This window comes from Chroicocephalus ridibundus, chromosome 1 (genome assembly GCF_963924245.1).
Source record: "Chroicocephalus ridibundus chromosome 1, bChrRid1.1, whole genome shotgun sequence".
NCBI classification, from domain to species: domain Eukaryota; kingdom Metazoa; phylum Chordata; class Aves; order Charadriiformes; family Laridae; genus Chroicocephalus; species Chroicocephalus ridibundus.
Window position 1 is genome coordinate 154,179,429 of NC_086284.1, and position 23,421 is coordinate 154,202,849.

The window sequence follows — 23,421 nt, forward strand, 5'->3', positions numbered from 1 at the left end:
ATGCTTTCCAGGGAAATGCAAGGCAAAATAGAGTTTTGTTTTTTACTTCTTTAGCATTTATTAAGACTACTGCATATGACATTGTATTTTTAATTTCATACCTCCTTTCCTCTTGCAGTTTTTATTCAAACTTATCTTCTTTTTCTTTTGTGTCAGATCCTTACTGAATGGAATGTGGGGCTTTTGGTCTTGACAGTGCATGTCAGGGAAGAAGCAGGGGATGAGGGATAAAGGTAGGGTAACTATTATTCCATTTTGGGAGGGTTTTAATGATGATGATGATAATTATTTTCTTTGAGGTTTTTTGTACTAAAATACCGGAGTGTGGAAGGAAAGTAGTACTGTCTGTTGGCTTCATGTGATGTTCCTATATGTGATTCTTCAGTATCCTTGACTGAATCCAACAAAAAGGAGGAAATAGGGGAACGAAGACTTCATGCTTTGAGTGTCTGGAAAATAAAATCTGTTGTGAAAAGATTGCTAAAAAATTCAAGTTAAAAGAAAAAAAATGTTTTTCAATGCATCTTTGTCTCACTCGTGATAGAACCAGGATGGGCATGAACTTTGAGATATGCAGCAATGCACAGAACAGCTGCTGTGGCATTGGGACCCATGCCATGTCCAATTGTTCTCTTACAGACAGCAGCCACTGTTGACTACAGCATTACCCTTCTTCTTGTTGCTTATTCAACATATTTTTAGTTAGCAATGCAGCCTGTATTTCTACCAAGGCTGAAATAGCCTTCCCTATTAACTGTTCAATCCAGCTACTGAAAGTTTAATTAAATCTGCATCGTTGCCTGTGGGCCCATTAGAACTCCAAGGGCCTCTGCTCTCTCCTCACTTACGTCCGTTCATGGCTGTGGGCTTCTTCTGGATTGGTTTCATTGCCTTTAATGGTTACTCTCCATTTGTGCCAAGGTAAACAAAACAGGAATTATATGCTAAGCGTCTAGAAGACATTGGGAAAACACAAAATATGTGAGTAATTTTCTTGTTTAGATCTATAGTTCATTCTGTAGAAAATCAGTTTTGGAGACTGCTTTTAAAGCTGTTTGGGACATGGCTTGATCTATCTTTTCTTGAAAACCTATTCTTATGTAATTAATAATTAAAACAACATCAAAAGCCTGATTGAGAAAATTTGTTTGGATTCTTCATAGTCAAATCCCCAAACAGCCAATGAACGCAAACCCAAAAATCCTGTGCCCTGGAAATTCAGCAAGTCTTTATACCCAGGAGATTTTCAGCTATCTATGGAATTGTTACGCTCTCTCCACCAACGTAATTGCGGTTTGGTGAGCAATGTGGGGCATCAGAAGTTCTCAGGGGCACAACTGTGTGCAACATGCGGCTACACAAATAGGTGCAAGCATTCCCACTCATGTGCCAGTATTGTGCCATTAAAACACCATTCCCATCTTGCAAAGCAGGCCAGAAATATCCTCAGTGGATGGATTTGCTATTATTAACTAGAATACCTATTAGCAAATGAGGCGATTTCTGGCTTGATGCTAGTGGAAATCACAAGGCTGTAAGGACAAAGAACAGCCTGAACTACTCAGTGAAAAGGAATTCCCTGAGAAGAAGAACTTTACAAAGGATGAGGGAAAGGGAGGGGTCAGTAGCAAGTAAACAACCCACACTTGCACACATCACAATGATGGTCAGGATAAAATTGAGATGTCACTTTTCCAGATTCACACCAAGTTCTCTTTTATCTAAGTTCAGAAATACAAAGCTAAAGAGCCTTTCCTGCTGCATTTGAGGACCATTTTTTTTCTTCCTAATTTGTATGAATACCAGTGCTTGGGAAAGTGAAAAATTAATAGCAACTGTTTGGTGCCAAGCACAGCGCAGGCTTCCTTTGTGCAGCTCTGCAGTTTCTCCTCACCTGCAGAACCTCCACTAGTCCTGAGCACCCATGCAGCTGCCTGTACACCCAAACCCTGCTAGCTCAGACGTTTTCATCCATATAACTCTGCTGCTGATGCAGAAAGCTGCCTATGTTATCGCTTGTTGCTCCAGCGTGGATTGTTCATGCAGCTCTGCTGACGTGTTAGAATCCTGTCTTACTCTTTCCCACGTTATTGCAGTTTTGCTCCTTCACCTGTCTGACCACGTGCAGCATTTGCTAGTCCTTTGCACAACACTCAGTCTTCGACCGAGTCCTGCAGCGTCACTTCTTCCAGCTCTCCATGTCTCTTCCTTAAAATGCAGAGCTCTTGCATTCATCTCAATACTGCCCAGCAACTCCTATCTCATAAATGCAGTTTTGGACTTGCACAGCGGCTCTGCTTGGTTTGGGTTCACCATCTGGGGAAATACCCACATAAAGGGTACAAAAACATCACTAAGCTCAGTTTACTTTATCTTAAGGTAAACCCATAGTAGTCTACTAGCATGATAGCCACTGTATGGACTTCTTGCCATCAGAGCTCTCCCCACCTAGCAGAGTGTAGTGGCAGTAGACAAAATGTACTTTTTCAGTTTAAATAGGAGCATTCCCTGTTATGGTGTTGGAATCAATAAATACATCTCTAAAGTTTGTGTCAAAATAAACCTGTGACTGCTGATGATCCTACGGCACCTGCCACACCGTCTGCTACAACAGCTCAGAAATGGAGCGGCAAAAAAGGTCATACATCTTTCAGTTCCATGGACTGTGGTCTGACGGTTGATACTGATGAAGGCTATGCTTGATTTTAGTAGCATATGTAACTATGGCTCTTTGTTTCAATGTATAGTAGGAACTGTGTAACAGGTACATAGGTTGCATTTTGCTTGCCTCCTCAGCACTCCCACCTGTAGTTTTTTGTGCACCATCAAAATTTTCCCAAGCTCAACATTCTCTTGCTTAGAAGCCTCTACTTAGTTCTTTCCTTCTTATAGCATGATTTCCTTTTTGCTTACTCAGAGCTGCTTCTAGTTTTTTTTAAAAAACATTGGGCAAATCTTCTCTTTCATCTTTCCTTACTGATGATTTTGTTAATTCAGTGGATTCCTGAAACCCATGCAAGTCACCAGATGTAAAAACTGGATATATGTGACATAAAGCACATCTCACCTACTGTCATAGTTTAACTCCAGCTGGCAACTAGGACCATGCAGCTGTTTACTCACTCCCCTCGCCATCCCCCCTACCCCCCCACCCCCCCGCCACTCCCGAGGAGGGTAGGGAGAAGAGGGAGAAAAAGGGGGGGAAAAAACCAACCAATACCTCATGGGTTGAGATAAAGATGGTTAAATAATAATGGTAAAAGAATATATAAAATAAGTGATGCAATACAATTGCTCACCACTCGATGATCGATTTCCCAGCCTGTCCTGAGCAGCAATCGCATATTCCTGCCCCCCAGCCAATCCCCATTTATATACTGAGCATGATGCCTATGGTATGGAATATTCCTTTGGCCAGTTTGTCCTATCTATGCTCCCCCTCAGCTTCTATGAGAAGCTGAAAAGGTCCTTGCCTTAATATAAACATTACTTAGCAACAACTAAAACAATATGTGTTAGCAACGTTATTGTCATACTAAATCCAAACCATAACAGCTACTAGGAAGAAAATTAACTCTATCCCAGCTGAAACCAGGACAATGACTTTAATAAAGCGAGTAGTAATACAGAAATGTCATTAAATTGGTCATAGTTTAGCTATTTTTTGTGACGTATCTCCAAGTAGTGGCATACTGGATTCCAAGGAAACAGTTACTAATTGTGCCTCTGGTTAGTGTTCACCTCAGGGAATTCAAAACTGCAGCAAATAAAACCAGAATGGAGAAATAAAAAATAGAGCTGGAAGATAAAGGAGAGACGGGTCCTGATCCTCTGAGGTGCTGAGTCCTTTCAAATCGAGGAAATCGGTATACTCCTACAATACAACCTGAGAGGAAAAGCAACCAACGTAAATAGCTCCTTGCTGGTAAGAGAAAGGAATTCCAGAAACATCCAAGGCACGTTCACATCCTGAAGGCATTCTTGCCCTTGTTCCAGATCTCCCTTGCCATCTCTGTCATTACTAAATGCAGCCTAGGTCTATACTGAATGCAACCCTTGACTGTGGGAAATGTATTCGAGTTGTAAAAGAATTCCCAGAGCATGCCCCCCCTCCCTCTCATACATGCTCGAGAGTGTGCCAAAGAGCACCCTTTGGGTTTGTAAAACACTGGGGCCTGCCCCCACACCAAATGAAGAACCAGGCAGGATGGAGGATCCCTATCAAAGTGATGTCCCCAGGTAATAGCTAATCAGACTGAGCTAATGAAGCTCTGTATCACAAACAAGAGGGACGGGGGAACACAAATGTTCTTCTTATTACTGGAAATTAAAACCTCAGCCCAGAATCCATTAAGCCACACATATCAGTCATGCAAGAGATCTCCTTGGGTGAGGCAGGAAAAATCTGACAGAGCAAGACTTTGAGACTGTCTGCATGACTTGGTGATTGCATGTACTGCTGTTACCGTGTCAGGGGAGGAGGGGATGGAGGCAGCAGACCCCAGTATGGCTCTGTATTTAATAGGAGAACTCGGGGAGGGAAAATATAGCTGTGGGAAGAAGAAACTGCGTCTTCCTAAGGCAGTGGTTTTTGGAGAAGGTACTGTGTCAACTTATTCACATGCACAGATGTGATAATTGCTTTCCGCTTCCCTAGCTCACATGCAGAGCCTACCTCTGTGGGAGGCTTTTCCTTTCGCTCCCACAAAAGGAATATTTTTGGTGTCTTCTATGTGCTTGGTGAGCTTTCTCCCATCAAACCAGACTGAAATATCAGAGACTTAACCTACCTTCTCTCGCTGCCCCCCTCCCTTCATCGTTCTGTGCAACTTGTACATTGCAAGAAACAAAACACGCTCCAGCACGCGTGTGTGGTTTCTTCCATTTTTTTGCGTCAATACATTTACACCACTTTTGTACTCTGACACATTTCCTTGCTGGACTAGTTGCTTTTGTAAACCTTGCTGGACTTGCATGCAATACGCATTCACAGCCTTGCCAACCTGAAACCATGTGTCTCAATTCCTCCCCAAATTCAATATTCAATTTTACCTCCAGCATCCACTGCTCTTTCTTTCTAGTGTACACAACTGACACCAATCATGAATGGCTGTTAAGGGGTTTTGGCCAAGTTATGGATCTTTAATTGCTCAAAACTTTTCCTGATATCAAGCTGTCCAGGGAGTGAATCAAATTTCAGGATTTAGAGCAATGTTATTTATGCCATAGAAGTGACCTCGTAACATTTAACACTTCTTGTCCTGTTTGTGTCTTTCTTTCAAGGCATTGTAGCCTACTTGACAGATCAGAGCCCTGGGACACAGGTTTTACTCTCAGCTTTGACTAGCTGGGTGAACGCAAGCAAAACATTTCCCATGTCTTCATCCCCTTCAGTAAAATGAGGACTACCATTGTAAGCACTGAAAGGTCTACTGATAAAGAGTAATCTAGAAGAGATGGTGTTATTATTATTATTACTACTACTACTACTACCACCACCTATTTTTGCATGGTATTTCTATCATTCATCCTGCAGCAAGATCTTGCCACGGTTAGAGGTGTACTAGAGGAAAAGCTCACATACTTGCTATTTGCTGCACTTTTAGACATCGATAAGGACACATACGAGCAATATTCCACCCGTGAATAAGTGCACTACTTCCCAAAGCACTTTAGAAAACATAACATTACTGTGTGCACGTACTCATCTCTGAAATGCAGCTGTTTCTGGTGTTAGATATGACAGTTGGCCATGGCAGCCTGCAATGAAGCCTTGTAAAAAACTGCAGCAGAGGAATGTCCCTGGTTTCTTATGCTTTATAAGTCATATTATCATTTGTGCTTGAGGTAGTGGGATGTAAATTGCTCAGCAAGGATTTGCTAGCATCTCAAACCCATGTCCCACAAAAGAAAATAACTTCACAAGAAGGAAGACAATGAAGAATGGAGCCTGTTGTCAATTAAGAAGAACAGTGAGAGAAACGTGATAACAAATTTACGCCAGCATGTGAACAGGGATAACACCTTTGCTTTCTGTGTGTGTAAATCCTGTGAAGGGACACAGGTGGTCAATGTCCCCAACATGTAATCTGAAAAAAAGGTGCTAACACCAGGCAGAGACACCCTGAAAAGGATGCTATCTGCAGATGGACTCCACTGTCCTCTCCTAGCACTCTGGGTATTTCTTGGAGATCTCCCAGACACTGCCTGGCCAGGTTAAATTGCATTGCTTTATGAGATCTGATAAACCTCCAATCCCACAGCAATAAGAACTAGCCACATACACTCTGAGCATACAGTAGTGGGCTCCCTTCTTAAACCCAGGAGCTGCCTACTGGGGTGCTGGCTTCCATCAGTATCTGTTAAGGATAATGTTCAGTGTGTGTTGTTTATTATTAATTTCTCCTCAGAAAGAAGCTTCATAAAAATAGAACATAAACCCCTGTCATTCCTTCCCTCCCCCCAGTTACACTGAAGCATCGTTACAGTCGCACATGTAAATGAATCAAGCATTCAAAAATTTCACAGCCTCTGCAGGATAAGGTTATGAGGCTCCTGGCTCTCTTGCATTCTACAGTTTCCACTAGGGCCTTTCCCCTTCCCCTTGTAATTCCTCCCCACTGTTGTTGACTCTTCCACCAGCTTGTATCTCCCTGCACAGACAGCCTCTGCGGAACCCAGAAGTATGGTATACCCTATCTTTTGACTGCTGCAGAGGCCTTGGAGACCATGCACATGTGCACACCCCTGGGATGTAGTCCTGAGGCAATGCTCCAGCCATGCTTTCAGGCTTGGGATTTGAAGCGTAGGTTAATATAGACTTAAAACCAGCCTGAAGGTTGCTCTTAGCAGAGAGTAGAGACACTGTAGATGCCTCTCAACCTCTTCCCCTGTCACCAATATCTCCTTTTTTCTGCCTGAAAGTAAACGAAATTTGGCTGAAGTCTGATCCCTCCCTTAAAAACAAGAAGATTCTTTCTTCCACCTTTGGGAGGCTAAATACCTTTAAATGTCTGAGACTGAAACTCTGTGCCAATGCTTTTCATCCATCAAGGATACAATCTGGTATTCCCTATCTGCTTGGCTGGGTAAGAGCCACGGTAAATGAGGTGATAAAGGTGGTATAATAGTTCCAGTCAGAGCATGTCTAGTGAAGTCAATATTTATGTATTCAGCTTGACAAAGATGAGAAGCTCACTCCTTTCTTGGCAGAAACAAGGGACCAGCAGCGGATGTTGCTGCAGCTAACATGGAGATCAGTATTTTCCCAAATGAGTAATAAAGAATTCTTGGGGGAAACATTACAGCAGTTGGCTGTGCCATCCCAAATGATTGCCATGGCAAGTATGCACAGAATCTAATAGGCTAAGAGCTAACTCAAACTAATGAGCTCCCGTGGTGGGACAGAAGTCAGTCCAAGAAGATCCGTAACATCAGAAGTTATATGTTCTCTCAGGTCCCTTCAAATTTGAAGCCACTTAGTTAAGTGAGTTCAGCCATTCAGATTTACAGTTAAGTGGTAACATAATCTGGCTCTTAGACTTACCCAGATGATTGTAAAATACTGCAAATTACTGATCAGAGCTGTGCTATCTATAGATAGACTGATCAGTCTATCTATATCAAGAGTTTGACTGGATATAGATTTATTGGCATAAAGCTTTATAGAAGAAAACTGCTTGAAGAGAGGCCTTTGGCATAAGAACCAGGGAATGCCCAGAGAAAAGGGAGGAGATTTCTCAGATTCTTCGCTAGTTCAGATGAAGGTTAGTGGTCCAGTGTGCATGGATATCAACATGGGCCCTTAGGACAAATACAGATACTCAGTTACTATGGTGAAGGAGGCCATGTGAGTACCTAGGCAGACACAGGCAATTTACTGGTGTCCTACTGGGAATGGATTTGCAAATTAAAAACCAGCAAATGAAAGACAAGGACATTTGTGTGAATTCTGAACTAACTGAAGAGCTGAAACTTTTCCTGGAACAGCCCAAGACAGACGGAAAGAGCATTTCTCACAGAGGGGCAAAACCAAGGAAAGACAGGTCTGAGCTTGGTTCCATAACTGAAGTAGAAAGGTAACAATCTCTACAAATCTGCAGAGGTACCCTCTCTTTTGGAAAATGCTATCATGTATAAAGTCCGTTAAGAACCTCAGGACCAAAACCACACTGCTCTGGAAGGCAGATCTGAAGATGTCGCATGTAGGCAGTGCCCACCCAGGCACAGCAACGCCAAGATGCTGGACGCTGAGGCTGAAGGAGGTGCTGTCAGAGTAACTCTCCACTGGAGCAGGTTAGTGAGAGCCACTTTGGAGGACTGCCTAGAAATCGACATCACAGAGACAAACAGATTGACAGCAAGGTCCTGAATTTTAATAGAAAGGTCAGAATTTGAACAAACATCGGAGTACAGCAAAACCTAAAGAAAACTCCAAGCCTCCTAAAGATCTATAATATTTTCAGTGTCAACTTTCTACTAATCTTGAGAATTACATAGATGCTTCAGTGTGCTTCAGCAAATATAAATTAGCCTCTCTAGTAATAACTGTCTCAGCAGCAGCCCATGCCCACACAAATGTTGGCAGGTGGATTAAGACGATTCACCAACTTCAGATGCAGAGCCAGGAGAAGCAACAGATGCCATTTGTCAATGGTAAACCTTCACCTAGGTTCCCCCTGAATTCCTACAGTAATTTCACAATTCTTTATAATTTTAATATTCCAAGACTTTTAAGGGGCTATTACGCATAGAACACCAGCTCCAAGAAAGGGTCACACGATTTGGAGTGGACTGTTCAGCCATTTTGATGTACTGGTAAGCTAAATAAAAAAATTATCTAGGAGTTGGTCTTTATTGCCTGGGTTCTTAAGCAAAATGTGTTTTCTGTGACCATATAATCTTTTCCTTTTTCCTTCTATGCATGTGTGACTCCCTCTTCCTCTGTGTCGGTGTGTGTGTCTATGTTACTTCCTACTTTGTAACTGCAGATCCCACTGTGAGTTTCAACCCAGTTTGAGTGAGTAACAGTGATCTCAAAGATACTAACCTCTTACAAGTTCCATGAAAATCACTGGCAGGGTGTAACAGATGGAACTTTGTAGGTTCTCCACTGAGGGAAAGGCTGCCGAGCGAACTGAAGCCATTACTCCACACAGAAGTCTCCATGTTGGAGAGAAATGTTATAAAAGCCTCAACACCAGGAGAAGCTTAGATCAGAACTCACATCTTGTTAGGCATCAGAAAATGTAACTGTGACACAAATCTTCTGGAAGCCAAGCTTCATTAGCTCTGCTGCTCTCAGACCCCCTTGTTTTCAGCTAGAAGAGGGCGGGAAGGATAAGGTTTGCCATTTTTAATTTATTATTCAAAATCACTTCAGTTTCACCAAAATGTCCCCTCTTAGATGTGACTAATCATGGAAAATATTGATTGCCTTCTATCCCTCTCAGAAAGTGCAACTTCAGAGCGCATGAAGATAACAGCTGATCAATGAGCATAATCTTAGCAAAAGCAATAAAAATAATACCTGTATGAGAAGCAGACTGAAGGTTCGTGCAAAGAGTAGAGAAAAGAAAAAACATTATCAGACAGAGCCAATATATTTTTATAACCCTGCAGCAACAAAACTCTTACCACCTTATTTTAAAGTACCATATGAAAACATTACAAACCTATTATACGAAGAATCAGAATGTTGCTTAATGGTTTTCTCGTTGTTCACTGTTATTTCTGTGATGAGTTGCTATCCATTGCTATTGTCAACACTCATTTACACTAGCAGATGCATGTGTATTTGTGTGTGAGGACAGCTATGCAAAATTTGGTACAGATCCTCAGGTGATGTAAATTGTCATGGCTGTACTGACGTCAGTAAATATACACTGATTTCCTCCAGCAGACGATTTGCTTTTCTGTATGTAAAAAGCACAGAAACTAGGTACTGTTTCAACTTCGCTCTTAGACATTTACTGTAGACAAATGCTCATGCAAATACATTTTCTCTTCTATGTGCAAATACACATACTGCCTTGCAGTACACATTGCAAGTAATGACAGGAGCTTTATGCTGCTTCCTATGCTGAAATTTATACAAAAGATCATTCCTGATCTACCTGCCCACTCTTATCTGTAACAATAGATCTCCAACTGCTTTGCTGCAGATCTTAAAATACACAGAGATGAAAGGGACTGTCCGACATCACAAGTCTGTTAAAAATACATTTAGGAGGAATTAAACTTCGATCTTAAGACTGTTAGTCCAGTGGTTTAACTAAGAGATCTTAAACAGAGACACTGGGCAGAACAAATCCAGTAGCCAAGACTCTCATTTTCTCACCTAGGGCTTAGCTAAAAGAAATTACAAACTCCAGTATAGATGAATACAAGAATATTAATAGTTTGCTTCAAGATATACCTCTCTGAGGGAAAAAACATGTATATAATTTTTTTTAAAACTATGAAAAAGAAAGGCAAAATGGTCACATTTCAGGCTCTGTCTTCATAAATGACTCTCTTCTTTTTTCCTTATTTGCTCTTATATGGTTCCATGGATTGTGGACCAAGTAATGTTCACAGGCTATAGGTAATTCTATAATAAGTGAAATATTTTCCATCTGTTAAACAGAGGAATGTTTCTGGCTTTCTATAATGTTTTCCTAAGGAGGAAATAACAAAAGGTTTCATAATCAAGAATGGAAAAAGACAAATAAACCACTGCTGAACTAGGAAAGGAAAAAACAAGCAACCTAACAAGGCATTTATTGGGAAAATAATGGGAAAGCAGAAGATGGGTAAACACTACGTACAGAAAGATTAAGGTAGAGAGACGGTAGCTCTTTTTTACTGTTTCTACTTGGATTCCAAGGCAGAAGGGAAAAAAATAAAACTGGGAAATTTCTACAGTCTAATACATCTGTTTGTCTAGAGGTATTTTTACTTGCAGAAGTGTACTGCATTTTATCATGTGAACACTTTTTTTGAACGAGTAGGTAGAAGCCATAATTAATAGAAGACCAGACTTCTAGCTGACAGGCTCTGGTCTGGCATCAGATAAGGACTAGGAGAGCATCCCAAGGCTAGATTTCTCTGGCTTACTCTGACTAAAAGTGAAAATAATTTCAAGTATGGTGTAGGTGGGAATGTGTACAGTCTATGCCTCTTATGGGTAGCCACTTTCCATGTGCATAAACTGTATGAACCATGCCTAAATTGTATATTCCTCTGTTTGCATCATTTTATGAAGGACATGGAAGTATCAGTCAGTTGCTTGTTGCAATCTCAGAACAATGGGTGTCCTTCCATGCTGTACATGCTGCAAAGAAAGGGACAGCCAGCCTTAGAGTCACCTGGCACTGCGTTCCTGGCAGGAATTCTCAAGGGCGTTGTTAATACCTATTCATTTGGGACATTTTTCCATTTATACCTCTTCCAATCCATTGCTCCTGAAGTCCTCTCATAGAGCCTTACCTTGGATCTGCCTGGGAAGTGACACCAAATGGGTCAATACAAAACATATGGAAGAAAGGCACCCTTGCCACAAGAGAAGAGCAGCCTGATTGCAACAGAACATAGAGCCGAGTGACATAAAAATATCACCATCTTATCAGAAAAACAAAATAATGCATTTGCATCCCTCCTCATTTAAGCATTTAAATATTCACCTTTTTTTGCTGCTGCTTTCAGTCCTTGGCTTCTCTTGTTAAAAGATCACTGTGAGTCTTTGTTACCCAAGGTACTGCTCTAACTGGGCTCAGGAGACAGATACACAGGTAGTATCTATCCAAAGCACCACTAGGCAGTATTTCACACAGATTCCTTCCTTGTTATTACTTCCTGAAGCTTCCATCCCACCAGTGAGATTTCCCACAATAGTATTTTCAGCCTTGACACTGTGTTGCTCGGGCTGGGACCTTATACAGCATCATATAGAGGTGCTGTCCCTGTAGGAGGAATTCCTCATGCCGTCTTTACTCAGCAATATTATACCTAGAACTTCATCCTGAACCGTTCCTAAGCTGAGACCTTTTCCTTCTCTCACTTATCTGTTATTTATTAAATATTGTTGTGAATCATTAATTCCATATTCCTCTGCCCGGGATTTTACAGGCCCTGATGTAGACACCTGTGACACAGGTACGTCCACGTCATAAAGTATGTCTTACATTACAATGTGAATGGAACCAGTATGGATATATCTTTAAATGGGGCAAGAGTCTACGTTCTTTTTTCCTCTCATTATACTCTTTATTTCAAAATCACCTAAGCAGGGCTTTAGCATCTGTGTAGCTATGCCAATGCAGACCTCTGTCATTTGAAACCAGCTTACAGCACTCTACTCCAAATAACTTTTGATGCTGAAACGGTACATTGCTAGCAGGGATTTGCACCACCAATGCAACTATTTCTGGTGTGTGAAAGCTCAAGGAGTTAAACTCTGAAATAGGCTGGGGGAAATCTGAATCTGAAAGAATGAAAGCAGAGGGCAAACGTAGCATTCCTTGTGCACCCTAAGTGAAAGGAGTGGGTATCTGGGGTGCACTAGCCATTCAGAGTTGTTCTGGTCATCTTCTTTTCTTTTTCTTTTTTCTTTTTTTGTGCTGGTGCAATGCGCAAATATAGCAAAATATGTTAATAGTAAGCCATAATATTTACAATTATTGTTGGTATCCATTGAAATCAGTGGGATTTTGTCTAATGCCTTTACCCTGGAGATAATCCATAGAATAGAACATTAATGCATAGTTAAAAAGAAAAATTATGGAAAACAGCACGTCTGCATATGCAATATCTTAATGTTAAAGTTACATAATTGAGCTTTTGAAATTAAAACAAAATATAGCAAACAGCCTCAGACCACAACAGCAACTAAGTGACTCTAACATTGTCTTTTAAAACTTGCCTCTTTACTAAGATAAAAAATACTATCCTAAACCAATACAAAATAAAATAAAATAGTTTTCAGCCCAATGCGAATCCAAATGAGGTTTAAGACCTCTGGGAAAATGCAATTTTAGGAAATTTCTTCTGAGAGTTTTAACAGTTTGTTTTGCATGATGAGATATCTTGTAGAGCAAGCACAGGCTAATAATTTAAAGGCAGTACTAAGATTCTTTATGTCATGCTAGACAAATACTGTTTCTATACCTTGTTTTCACTGTTGGTGACATGGTTAAAAGAAGACTTTAATGCTACTTTAATGCAGAATGTTTGTAAATTGCGCCCATGTCTTTTGATGGAATGAACTACCATGGATTATTAGCTATTATTCTAATTGTATTTATCAAAGTGAGTTTTCCAGCTAATGCATGGGCTCAAAATCTGAAGCCCTTCCATAGGCAGGGCTCCTACCGAGAGTTTCACTGATAAAAACCAGCAGGATTTGGGCCATTTAAACTTAATCTGCTAAATTCAACCCTGTGGCGTTTCCCTGATACTCAATGAAGGGTGCTGGGGATTATCAAAGGAGGTAGTATTCTGATAAAGGAGGGAAGGAAAATTTATACTCACAGGATTTGACAATACTTTGGGTTGGTCCCTTAAGACAAGAGGCTGCCTTGTAAGGGTGATCTAAGCTATGCTAATTTGGTAACCTGTATTTTTGAAGCAAAACATTCCATGACGAATGACCTTATTTTTTTGTTTTTAAAGCTATGAGGCGCTTATGCAATAGACTCCTAAGGTAGAAAGAGACAGATGCCGCGGAATAATAATCAGCCTAATTCTTGCTGAGAATCTCTGCAAAAATCTTTCTCCTTGCCTCTCCTTTCATAGGTAAGCTCAGTGCTACCTTTCTCACACAATGACATGCAGCAGCAATTAGTGGGCCTCTGTATAACTCAGGAATTCTTCCCTTTCTAGAGATGGGCTTGTTTTCTGTTCTCTTTTAAAATGTACACTTTTTTTTTTAAAAAAAAAGGGGGGGGCTTTATAAAAAGAAAACTTATCAATTTTCTGATAAAAGCAAATGACGAAAATAAGACTGAACTTTTCTTTAAAACAATTGAGCTGCTTCAGTTGCTTTTTATTCCAAGTCCCTTACAGAAGACTGCCCCAGTTGACATGAAATAGTCACAAGTGTCCAAAAGCTCAGGTCTTCACTTCTATCCAGGGCTTGAGGTGAGCTGGGCTGCAAAAAAACTCAAACCTCAATCCTGACTCAAAATGAACAAAATCCCAGGGCCGTGACTCAGGTAAGAAGGGCCAGCAGAAGCACACTTAAACATGCTGCCAGAACCTCCTGTCTTGTGAGAGGCGAAGGAAATTCCATTACTGGGCAGTGACAACCAGGCACTGCCTGGGTGCTGCTTTAACCCTCGTTTTCAGCCGCTGCATCCTGACATGCTAAAATATCATTTCTGTTCTGTTTAGAGTGGCCATTTTCTGTAGTGAACAGTCAGTTCCTATGCTCTCAGCTAAGAGAAAAAAAATTAGATAACAATGAGTTTCAGGGTTTATAACATAGAGAAAAATATGTTCAGATGTGGGGAGGAACGAAGGGAGTGCGGGTACCTCCTCCATGTATGTATTAAAGTATATGTCTCCTGCTGTCATACAAAAGCAAAAATACAACTCTCAGGTTGGCCAGCTGGATCATAAGGGATATTGGGCATGCTGTCAATAGGTGGTGAAAGATTCCCCCACCTCCATCCAAGTTGTCTTTAAGTTAGGTTTTGCGGTCTCTTTGATTTCCTTCTAACAGAGATGAGAGAGGATGAAACCCAGCATATACAATCAATGGGGGGAAAAAAAGAACCTGCAGGACTGAGAAATGTAGACTGTTCTGCATCTCTCTCATGTTTCCTTTTCTATACAAAGATTTTGGTTTGCCTAAGCTATAGAAGGAAACAGAAGCAGTCTATTTTAATCTTCCTGAGTGAAGAGCGCTGCAGGGATTGCTCTGTTATCCCTAGCAGCAGCCCTGACTTTCCACAAAAAGGCTACATCCATCCATCTATTTATCTGAAATATAAAGATTATCATACGATATACCAGCGATCAACTGTGTTCTTAATCCACTTCTCTTTGTGCATTTTGGTATGAAGAAAAAAATATACAATTCTTCCCCCAATCAAACCTCACTGCCAAAAAAGCTCAGATAAGAAGGAGGTATTTAGACTTATGCATAGAAGCTGATTCTTCAATCTGTGTAATGACGTATGTTAGAAACTCTGTTCAGAAGAAAGGAAAGCCCTTGCTGATACAGTATTTCTAACAGAGCCTTCACTGCAGGGATTCACTATTGAAAAAACAATGAGTTTGATTATGCATTTTTATATGGGTTTCTTACCAGTTTGACTCCAGTGACTTAAACTATGCAATTCTGGATTTGCACCAATCAGCATGAATTCAGACTCTGTCCCTATGTCTTTTTAAAACTCCATCTATTGCATGATGAATAGGGGCCAGATCCTGCACATGCTTACTACCTATATTAATACTCTGAGTAGCCCACTCACTTCCTTTAAGTTGTGACTGCAAAATTGAGTCTTACAGTGCAGTATTTTACAAGTATGGATCTGCCTTTTGGGATTCAAGCATGCCTTCACCGCACATATTCCTTTAATAGTATTTCTTTCAATAGTAATTTCTCCGCTGATTTTCACAGAATCACATGATAGATGCTTAGCTGTTATGAATGTAACTCAACACCAGATGAAAATCCAGCTCCATGTTGTAGCTATGCTTGTTATTGAAAACAAACATGAGAGAAAAGGGTCCCTTTTATTTAAAGTGTCAAAAGAGACAAGGAAGATGTTTTGGGCTATACAGTGTGCTGTGTACTTCATTTGTTTTGACATTACTATAACCAAAACAATAGAGTTCATTCTAGGAAGGAAATTCCAATCTACTTTTACTACTTATATTAGCTTTTCTTACATAAAGGAAGCCACATCAGAAACTATGCTCCTTCTCATCCTAACTTCACTAACTCTGGCTTACAACCAGAAAACATTCCCCTGCTTTCAAAGTGCCTAAACAAAGGAAATTACAATCCTGAGTGCAGTTCTAATTACCAGCTGGTGAACTGTTGGCATATACTGGATGCGTAATCCAAGAAAACGTGACTCTTCAATAGTAGCCTCTTCCACCACCTATAGTGCTGGAATGCTCATCCTTGTTTACTACTATACATGCATGCACATAGACCATTATCAGTATTCAGTACTAGCAAATACTTTGTCCTTTTGAAGAGCTGGATCAGTGTCAGGTGCCACTCACCAAAAAAAACGACAAGAAGACAACCCACGCACAAGTGCAATAAGCATCCTAAATGTCAAACATATGTACAGCATCTATATCTCTATGAACATATATGCATCATGTGTGATACAATGCATACCCTAGATCCCTTACATCAGTGAGGGCAGGGAAATCCCAGCTCATTTCAGGGATGATGGGGGTTTTTTTGACAGATACCAGGGACTTAAGGCAAACAGAAGCTGACACAATGCTGCTGTCCTTTGCAAATCTCCCTGCCTGGGCTAAACCGCACTCATCTTTGATCAAAGACTTACTTATTTATGACAGACAAAGAGGGCACGATGCTGTGGGTGAGCACCGCGGGCGAGCAGCCCGAGTGGGTTCAAACGGGCCACGGACACTTGTGCATTAAAATAAAAGCGGTGAACTGGGAGGCAAATGCCTCTTGGAAGCAGCATCCAGGCTGCTTCTTTTGCACTCTGCCTGCTCTCCCCGAGAACGCATCGAGGGAGGGATTCCCCACCCACCCACACACTGCCTCTCTCCGTGCAAGGCTGCAGGGGGTATAACCCAGTTCCCTCTTGGATCCGGGCCCGGAAAGAGCCCGTTACGCTCCCGTTCCCCCCCCGCCCCCCTCTCCTCCCCTCCCCCCCCCCCCGCCTCACTTACTCCGGTCTCCGGCTCAGGACGCCTTTGCCGATGGCCTGGGGGGTCTTGTGCTGGAGCAGAGCGGCGCAGCAGCCCTTCTCCCTGCCGTCCTTCTCCGCGGGGTGCTGGTGGGACTGGAGAGGGGGGTGCTGGTGGCCGGCAGCCCGCCCGCTGCCGCCGGGGCCCGCCGGTGCCGGCTTGCCCGCCGGCGGCGGCGGCGGCTGCGGCGGCGGCTGCTGCGCCGGGAGCTGTTGGTGGTGCTGGAGCGGGTCGGGCTGGCCCGGCGGCGGCGGTGGCGGCGGCGGGGTCTGCTCGGCCGGGGCCCCCTGTGGCGGCGCGGGGGCGGCCGGCGGCTCGGCGGGGGCCGGCTGCTGCCCGCGGAGGTTGCGGTTCTCGGTGCTCAGCTCGTCCAGTCGCCGCTCCAGCTCGTCGATGCGCTGCCGCTGGGTGTGGATGAGGCTCTGCTGGTTCTGCACGATAGCGGTGAGCTCCTTCAGGTAGAGGACGGCGCGCACCGGGTTCTCCAGCAGGCTCTCCATGCCCCGGCTGCCAGCCGGGGCCCCCCTGCCCGGCGCTCCGGCGAGAGAGGCGCCGGGCTGCGGGGAGGCGCCTCAACGCCCCACGCGCGCGCGCGCGCGACCAACGGCCGCTCGCTCGTTCGCTCACTCGCGCGCGCGCCCGCCCGCGCGCGCGCGCGCGCCAGGCACGGCGAGGACCGGGGGAGAAGCGGGGGGTGGGGTCTCTGCGGCGGATCCCGCCCTCCCCCTCCGCCCCCTCCGCGCCGGTCCGCGCAAGCGCGGGAGGGCGCCTGGGCAGAGGGCTGGGGGTCTCGCCGAGCTGCTGGGGTCGGGCCGGTGTCCCTGAGAGGAAACCTGGCGTGGCGTTAACCCGCCGCCGGCCCCGGCGAGGCGGCGGGAGCAGCTCCGGCCCCTTCCCTGTGGTGACGACCTCGCGGCGGTGCTGAGGGGAGCCCGCGGCGGGAGGCGGGAAGCGGCGGCGCGACCCGGCCTGGCCGTGCCTCTCTGCGGAGCCCTTCGCCGCCTCTCCAACAGCCCGCTCTTCGCTCCTCCCTGAACAGCACCTCTGGGTGTTGCTGTTCTAGGTATACGCGCGATCGCAGCCCAGAAACCCAGCCGCATCCTGGGCCGCATCGAAAGTAGCGTGGCCGGCAGGTCGGGGGAGGTGATTCTGCCCCTCCGCTCGGCTCTGGTGAGACCCCACCTGGAGCACTGCGTCCAGCTCTGGAGTCCTCACCACAAGAAGGACATGGACCTGTTGGAACGGGTCCAGCAGAGGGCCACAAAGATGACCAAAGGGCTGGAGCCCCTGTCCTATAGGGACAGGCTGAGAGAGTTGGGGTTGTTCAGCCTGGAGAAGAGAAGGCTCCGGGGAGACCTTATAGCGGCCTTCCGGTACTTAAAGGGGGCCTATAGGAAAGGTGGGAAGGACTTTTTACAAGGGTATGTAGTGACAGGACGAGGGGCAATGGTTTCAAATGGGGAGAATGTAGATTTAGGTTCGATATCAGGAAGAAATTCTTCACTATGAGGGTGGTGAGACACTGGCACAGGTTGCCCAGGGAAGTTGTGGATGCCCCATCCCTGGAAGTGTTCAAGGCCAGGCTGGATGGGGCTTTGAGCAGCCTGGTCTAGTGGGAGGTGTCTCTGCCCATGGCAGGGAGGGTAGAACTAGATGATCTTTAAGGTCCCTCCCAACCTAAACCATTCTATGATTCTATTCTCTTTTTTTTCCAGGGTGACTTAGTGATTTTTTTTCTTAAAAGTGACTTGAATAATTGTAGCTGGTTTTGGCAGCCCTGATGAAAACGGTCCTGTTTTTCACTCTACCTTGTTAGGATGCAGAAGGCAGGACTAAATCGGAACCTGAGGAATTACCTCCTGAATGTATTCATTCAGGTAACTGAAGGAGTTACCAAGGAAAATGAATGTTAGAGGTATCTGGTGCTTCCCTGCAAGTTTGTCACTCCTTTGAGTCTTTGGTGACCTTTAGGTTCTTCAGAAGAAAACTAGGACTTATTGTGGAGTTTTGCTGGGATGTGTGGAGGCTGTGGATGTAAAACCACAGAAGTGACAGGCAGGGCCTTTGCTCGTAGACTCCGTGCAGATTTTCTTAATTTCTCAAGAAATACCTTCCCTTGCCTTTCCTCATCCACAGCCTTAAGAGTTCGCAAACTTACAACCTTGGGTCTGAGGAACTATCTGTGTGCTTCTGCTATATTCATCAATAAGAAACCTGGCTAAGGTTCATAAACTTTCAGGAACTGCTGTGTAAATCCATGAGCAATTTTGATTATTTCAGTAAAGGGTAAAAAAGTGGCATCCTTTCCAATCACTGTGGACACTGAAGATTCAGGAGCAGACAGACTTGATTTTAGGCAAGCATGTCAGTAGATTTGACTGAGTGTACAAAAAGTGCAAGGCCATAGAATTTTTAAGTAGGTGATTTTGAGTGTAGAACTACTCTTGTTTTGCCTTTTCAGATCAGTAAAAACTGCACCGTAGCAAGGATTTCCTGAAGTGAGGAACCAAGCAATGTAAAGGAGAATCTGTTTCAGATGAGCTGAAAGGTGTATTTCCAGTCTTTTCTGTTCACAGATAGCCCTGGGAATGTAAACTGATGCAAACAGGATCACCAGGATTAGAAGCTCTTCACAGACTCCTCCTAAAAAAGAACTGCTATTCACAGTTCTCTTGCAAGCACATAGAGATGGCTTTGGGGGATCGCAAAACATTGCCATATGTCCCCTGTGTGTTGGGGGAAGACCCCAGGGTGAACTCTAAGGAGTGAGAGCATTCAAACCCCACACACTTAGGATTTTATTGGGAAGTTTTATGGGAGACCTCCCTCCATCTCATTGCCTAGTGTGTCATTAATGTTTTGTGATGGGATTGACTGAGCAGTAACTGGCATTATTTAGCAAGGGGAATTTAGCAAGGTTATAGGGGAATGCGAAAAAAGGCACACACAGAAAGAGAGGGGAGGTGAAAACACCTAAGCTATATTTGGGGAAGAGTGGAAGTGATCATTTGGGAAATTGTGCCGGTATGCTGCCTCCTTTCAGAGACACCGCTGAGCAGCACCATTTCAGTCTTGCCTCAGAGGAACAGAGTCCAGGGACACCAATGGAAATAACACGTTTTTGGCATTAATGCATTCTGGGAAACAACCAAGGATGGCTATGGGTACGCTCACATATGTATGTACGCACACACGCACACATATACATACACCATGTTACCTTGTCCTTGTAAGGAGAGACTTCAGGCAGAGATTGTTTATCTTGCAGAACCGAGGAGGCTGTTTTAACTCTTCAGGCAAGCCCTGTGCAGAGTTCTGTCTTTGCAGTGGACATCGTGTTCCTTTGCAGCTCAGCTGGATAAAAGCAAGGAAGAAATAAGGGCCGTAGACATAGTACTGGCTTGTCCAAATATAGTCAGCCAGGTCGTGGCATGTATTCTTAAGGGAATATGAACTAAAAAGAAAAAATCATCCTGGTTTGGATAATTGGGGGTGCAAAAAACAGCTTGTAAGTCTTGTGTCACGGTGCTTGAATGCCTATCAGAAGATGTGACTTTTATTGCAAAGAGTGAACCCAATGTATTCATTCACTGTTTCTGCACCTTTAATTTGCTTGACCAGCCTCATTAGCCTAGTTTCTACTAATAAATCTTTGTCATAAATTAAACAGAGACCTACAGCCATGGATTGGTAAGCTAAAAACAAGCAGGCTATCAGAATCAGAAAGAAACCTGTTTTCTATGCAGGTTAGGTGACTGGTGGACAAAAATGGTAAGACCAGCCCTGACCTTCCAAGTTTCTACAGAGAGCACGTGCCAAAGGAAAATGCAGCCGAATGCTTTTGTGCCTGACATGAAAGAGTATGCAGGGATCTCCTTACAAAACTTCAAGATGTAATAGAGTTGCTTAATCCTCCATAATGAGAAAATTCAATGAAGACACAGTATTCATTCAGGAGGAATCTGCAAGGATATCAGAAGAAGCTGAATGTCTTCTTTCGTTCGGTAAGCAAGAATCCTGCATAGCTAGGAAACGCCTCCTCTTTTATGCGGCCATCATTGTGTCCCTTTGATTATGCTGCCACAATACCTAGCATACATCATTTGCAAAGCTCTGCACATCAGTGAAGTAAGCGTTACTGTTCCAAAGAAGGTGAATGTTAGGACTGTAGTGATCAAAAACAGGGCAATAAGGACACAGAGTGGTTAAGTGACTTGTCCAAGGCCATGCAGGAAGCCGGGGGGAACAGGTCTCTGATTTCAAGCATCTTTGGCATTTAGCCCAACCTTCGGGTTATTAAATGCTGCTCCTTCTCTCTTCAGGAGAGATGATATCTAGAGGGAAACAATGGTGAAGATAAGGAAAAGTATGAATTTTGTTAAAATTATTTTTGCCATGGAAAATTTGTTGGTATTGTATTTTTCAAAGTCCTGATTCTTTTCAGTCCATTCCAGAAAAAATAATAATGAATAATAATGGATTAATTATGTTATTATGGAATAAAGTGCTTCCCTTATCTACTTAGCAAGGTGCTTGGGCATTGCATAGACAATTACAAATAAAGTGCAGCAGTAGTAATTAAAATAAGCATGCATTATAAAAACAAACCCAAATGCAAATGATTCAAGCCCCAGGATTTAATGGAAAGGTCTAATACTACGTGATTTAATTTTATATTTGTTTAGCTATTTAATTCAGTCAGAGCAGAGCGAATCCATAAATAAGGGTATTCTAATAAGCATACACGATAGGAAAGGTAGTAACATCTTCAGGTGTTTCATCTGCAGAAAAATTTTCACTGCAGAGTGTTCTTGTAACATTTTCTGAGAGGTCCTAATCCCACTTTAATTTGCAGCAGCTCACTGAAACTTGATGCGACCAAATCTCTCCAGTCATTTGACAGGTAGAGACTTCCCATGTTTTTCCATTTGAAATTCTGTTCAAGGCATTTCCCTCCTCTCAGTTATGCTCCATCTCCTTCTCCTGGATAGGAGCTCCTTACAGCAAATCCAGGCAGTCTTCTCTCTATTTCTTGCATTTGACCCCGTTCTCCTCCACCTTCCATGGCCAGGCCTTGCAAGGTAACAACTTTCTCCTGGTAATTCGGTATCCAAAGTGATACCCGTTTGAGATGCAGGGCATCTAGTTTAGGTTCCCAGCTAGGATTTATGGTCATATTATCATAAGCTTACGAGCTTATGGTAAGGCTTTTTATACTTCTATAAGACATATATTTCTATTGTCTTTCTTTTAGGAGAAGGAGAGTTGTGTACAAGCGCACCTGAATGCAACAAAGATTATTGGTGTTCAAGGTCAAGTCCTTAATACTCAAGGAAAGGCAGATTTAATGTTGGCCAACCCACCTTAATTAACCTAACGTTTTCTCCCCTTCCTCCTGTCTCTCTCAAAACTGTGTCAGAATCTCAAGTGAAATCCCCACAGCCAGTGTTTCCCACTGGATCCATTCTCGTCCAGTTCTTAAGAAGTACACACAAGGAAGCATAACACAAATCAGATAAAAAAGACGGAATTAGAGGAAAAGATGGGAGGGAAGAGACGCAAGAATCGTAGTCTTGTGTTGCCACCTTCCATCCTGATTTCTGGGGGAAGATGGGGCGTTTTCAGCTCCACCTGGATGTTAACAGCTGCTTGCGTAGAGATTCTCAGAAATGCTGCAAACAGCCTACAGACCAAAAAAAAAAAATTCTGCAGGAATTAGATGAATAATTTCAAAATAGAGGATAGAATCAAGACAATCACAATGTACTCATGCATAATTCATGGCTGGGGAAAAAAATCTGCATCTCCTGAATGCTTCTTTCACTCAGGCTTCTTTCACTTGAGGCCTCATCCAAAACTATTCAGATCAATGAGAGATGTTTCACCATCTTGAGTCTACGCCAAGTCGCTATCTGCTTACACCTGTTAAACAGATGGATAAAAAGAAGCTAAGACCAAATAAAGTCTGCTGCCCACCATCACATAGGACACCACTGAGGGTCTGTAATTAGAAAGCGTTGAGTCAACAGCAGTGCTCCCTCTGTTTCAGATGAGCGTTGGGTAAAGGCAGGAGGAGTCCTCTGGCACCTTCTACCTCAGTCCAGTGCCTAAAAGCCAGGTAGCATTGTCTGCAGCCCTACCTATGTTCTTTAATTTGAAATCTGCAACAAGGTGAATTCTCTGTCTCTCCTGTTGGGGATGTTGAATTGTTCATTCCTACTGATACCACAAAATCAGAAGCAAAGGGAAAATACCTTGTTCTATAAATCGAACATAAAGAGCTGAGATGTGGTAAGGACAAATACTTCGGTTTCTTTCAATGTTTTGGGTTTTTTTTTATTCTCTTCAGTGGAATACAGCTAAGCTGACATATAAATATTTTAAAACAGCTGCTCATCAGGAAAAAGGTACAAATTCTGTATTGTAGCCTTAATTGAAATGTGTATTTTTGGCACATTTTAAAATCTTGACTGTATTTGAACTGTGCTATTGCAGCCTTGCATTATTTACTGCAAATTAAAAGGAATTGAG

The 23,421-nt window shown here is 43.2% G+C and overlaps 1 protein-coding gene across 5 annotated transcripts in view; it reads right to left on the reverse strand.

The window, feature by feature from the left end:
* The window catches only part of IQSEC3 (IQ motif and Sec7 domain ArfGEF 3), a 112,679-nt gene extending 95,181 nt beyond the window's left edge, over window positions 1-17,498 (reverse strand). For 3 of the 5 annotated variants that reach the window (XM_063318967.1, XM_063318959.1, XM_063318951.1), the window contains exon 1: window positions 16,873-17,498. In XM_063318967.1, coding sequence (XP_063175037.1) covers window positions 16,873-17,390 — 518 coding nt within the window. In that variant the 5' untranslated portion in view covers window positions 17,391-17,498. The remainder of the gene's footprint in view (window positions 1-16,872) is intronic. The other 2 variants (XM_063318943.1, XM_063318983.1) reach the window with 2 other exon arrangements.
* Between the last annotated feature and the right edge of the window lie 5,923 nt (window positions 17,499-23,421).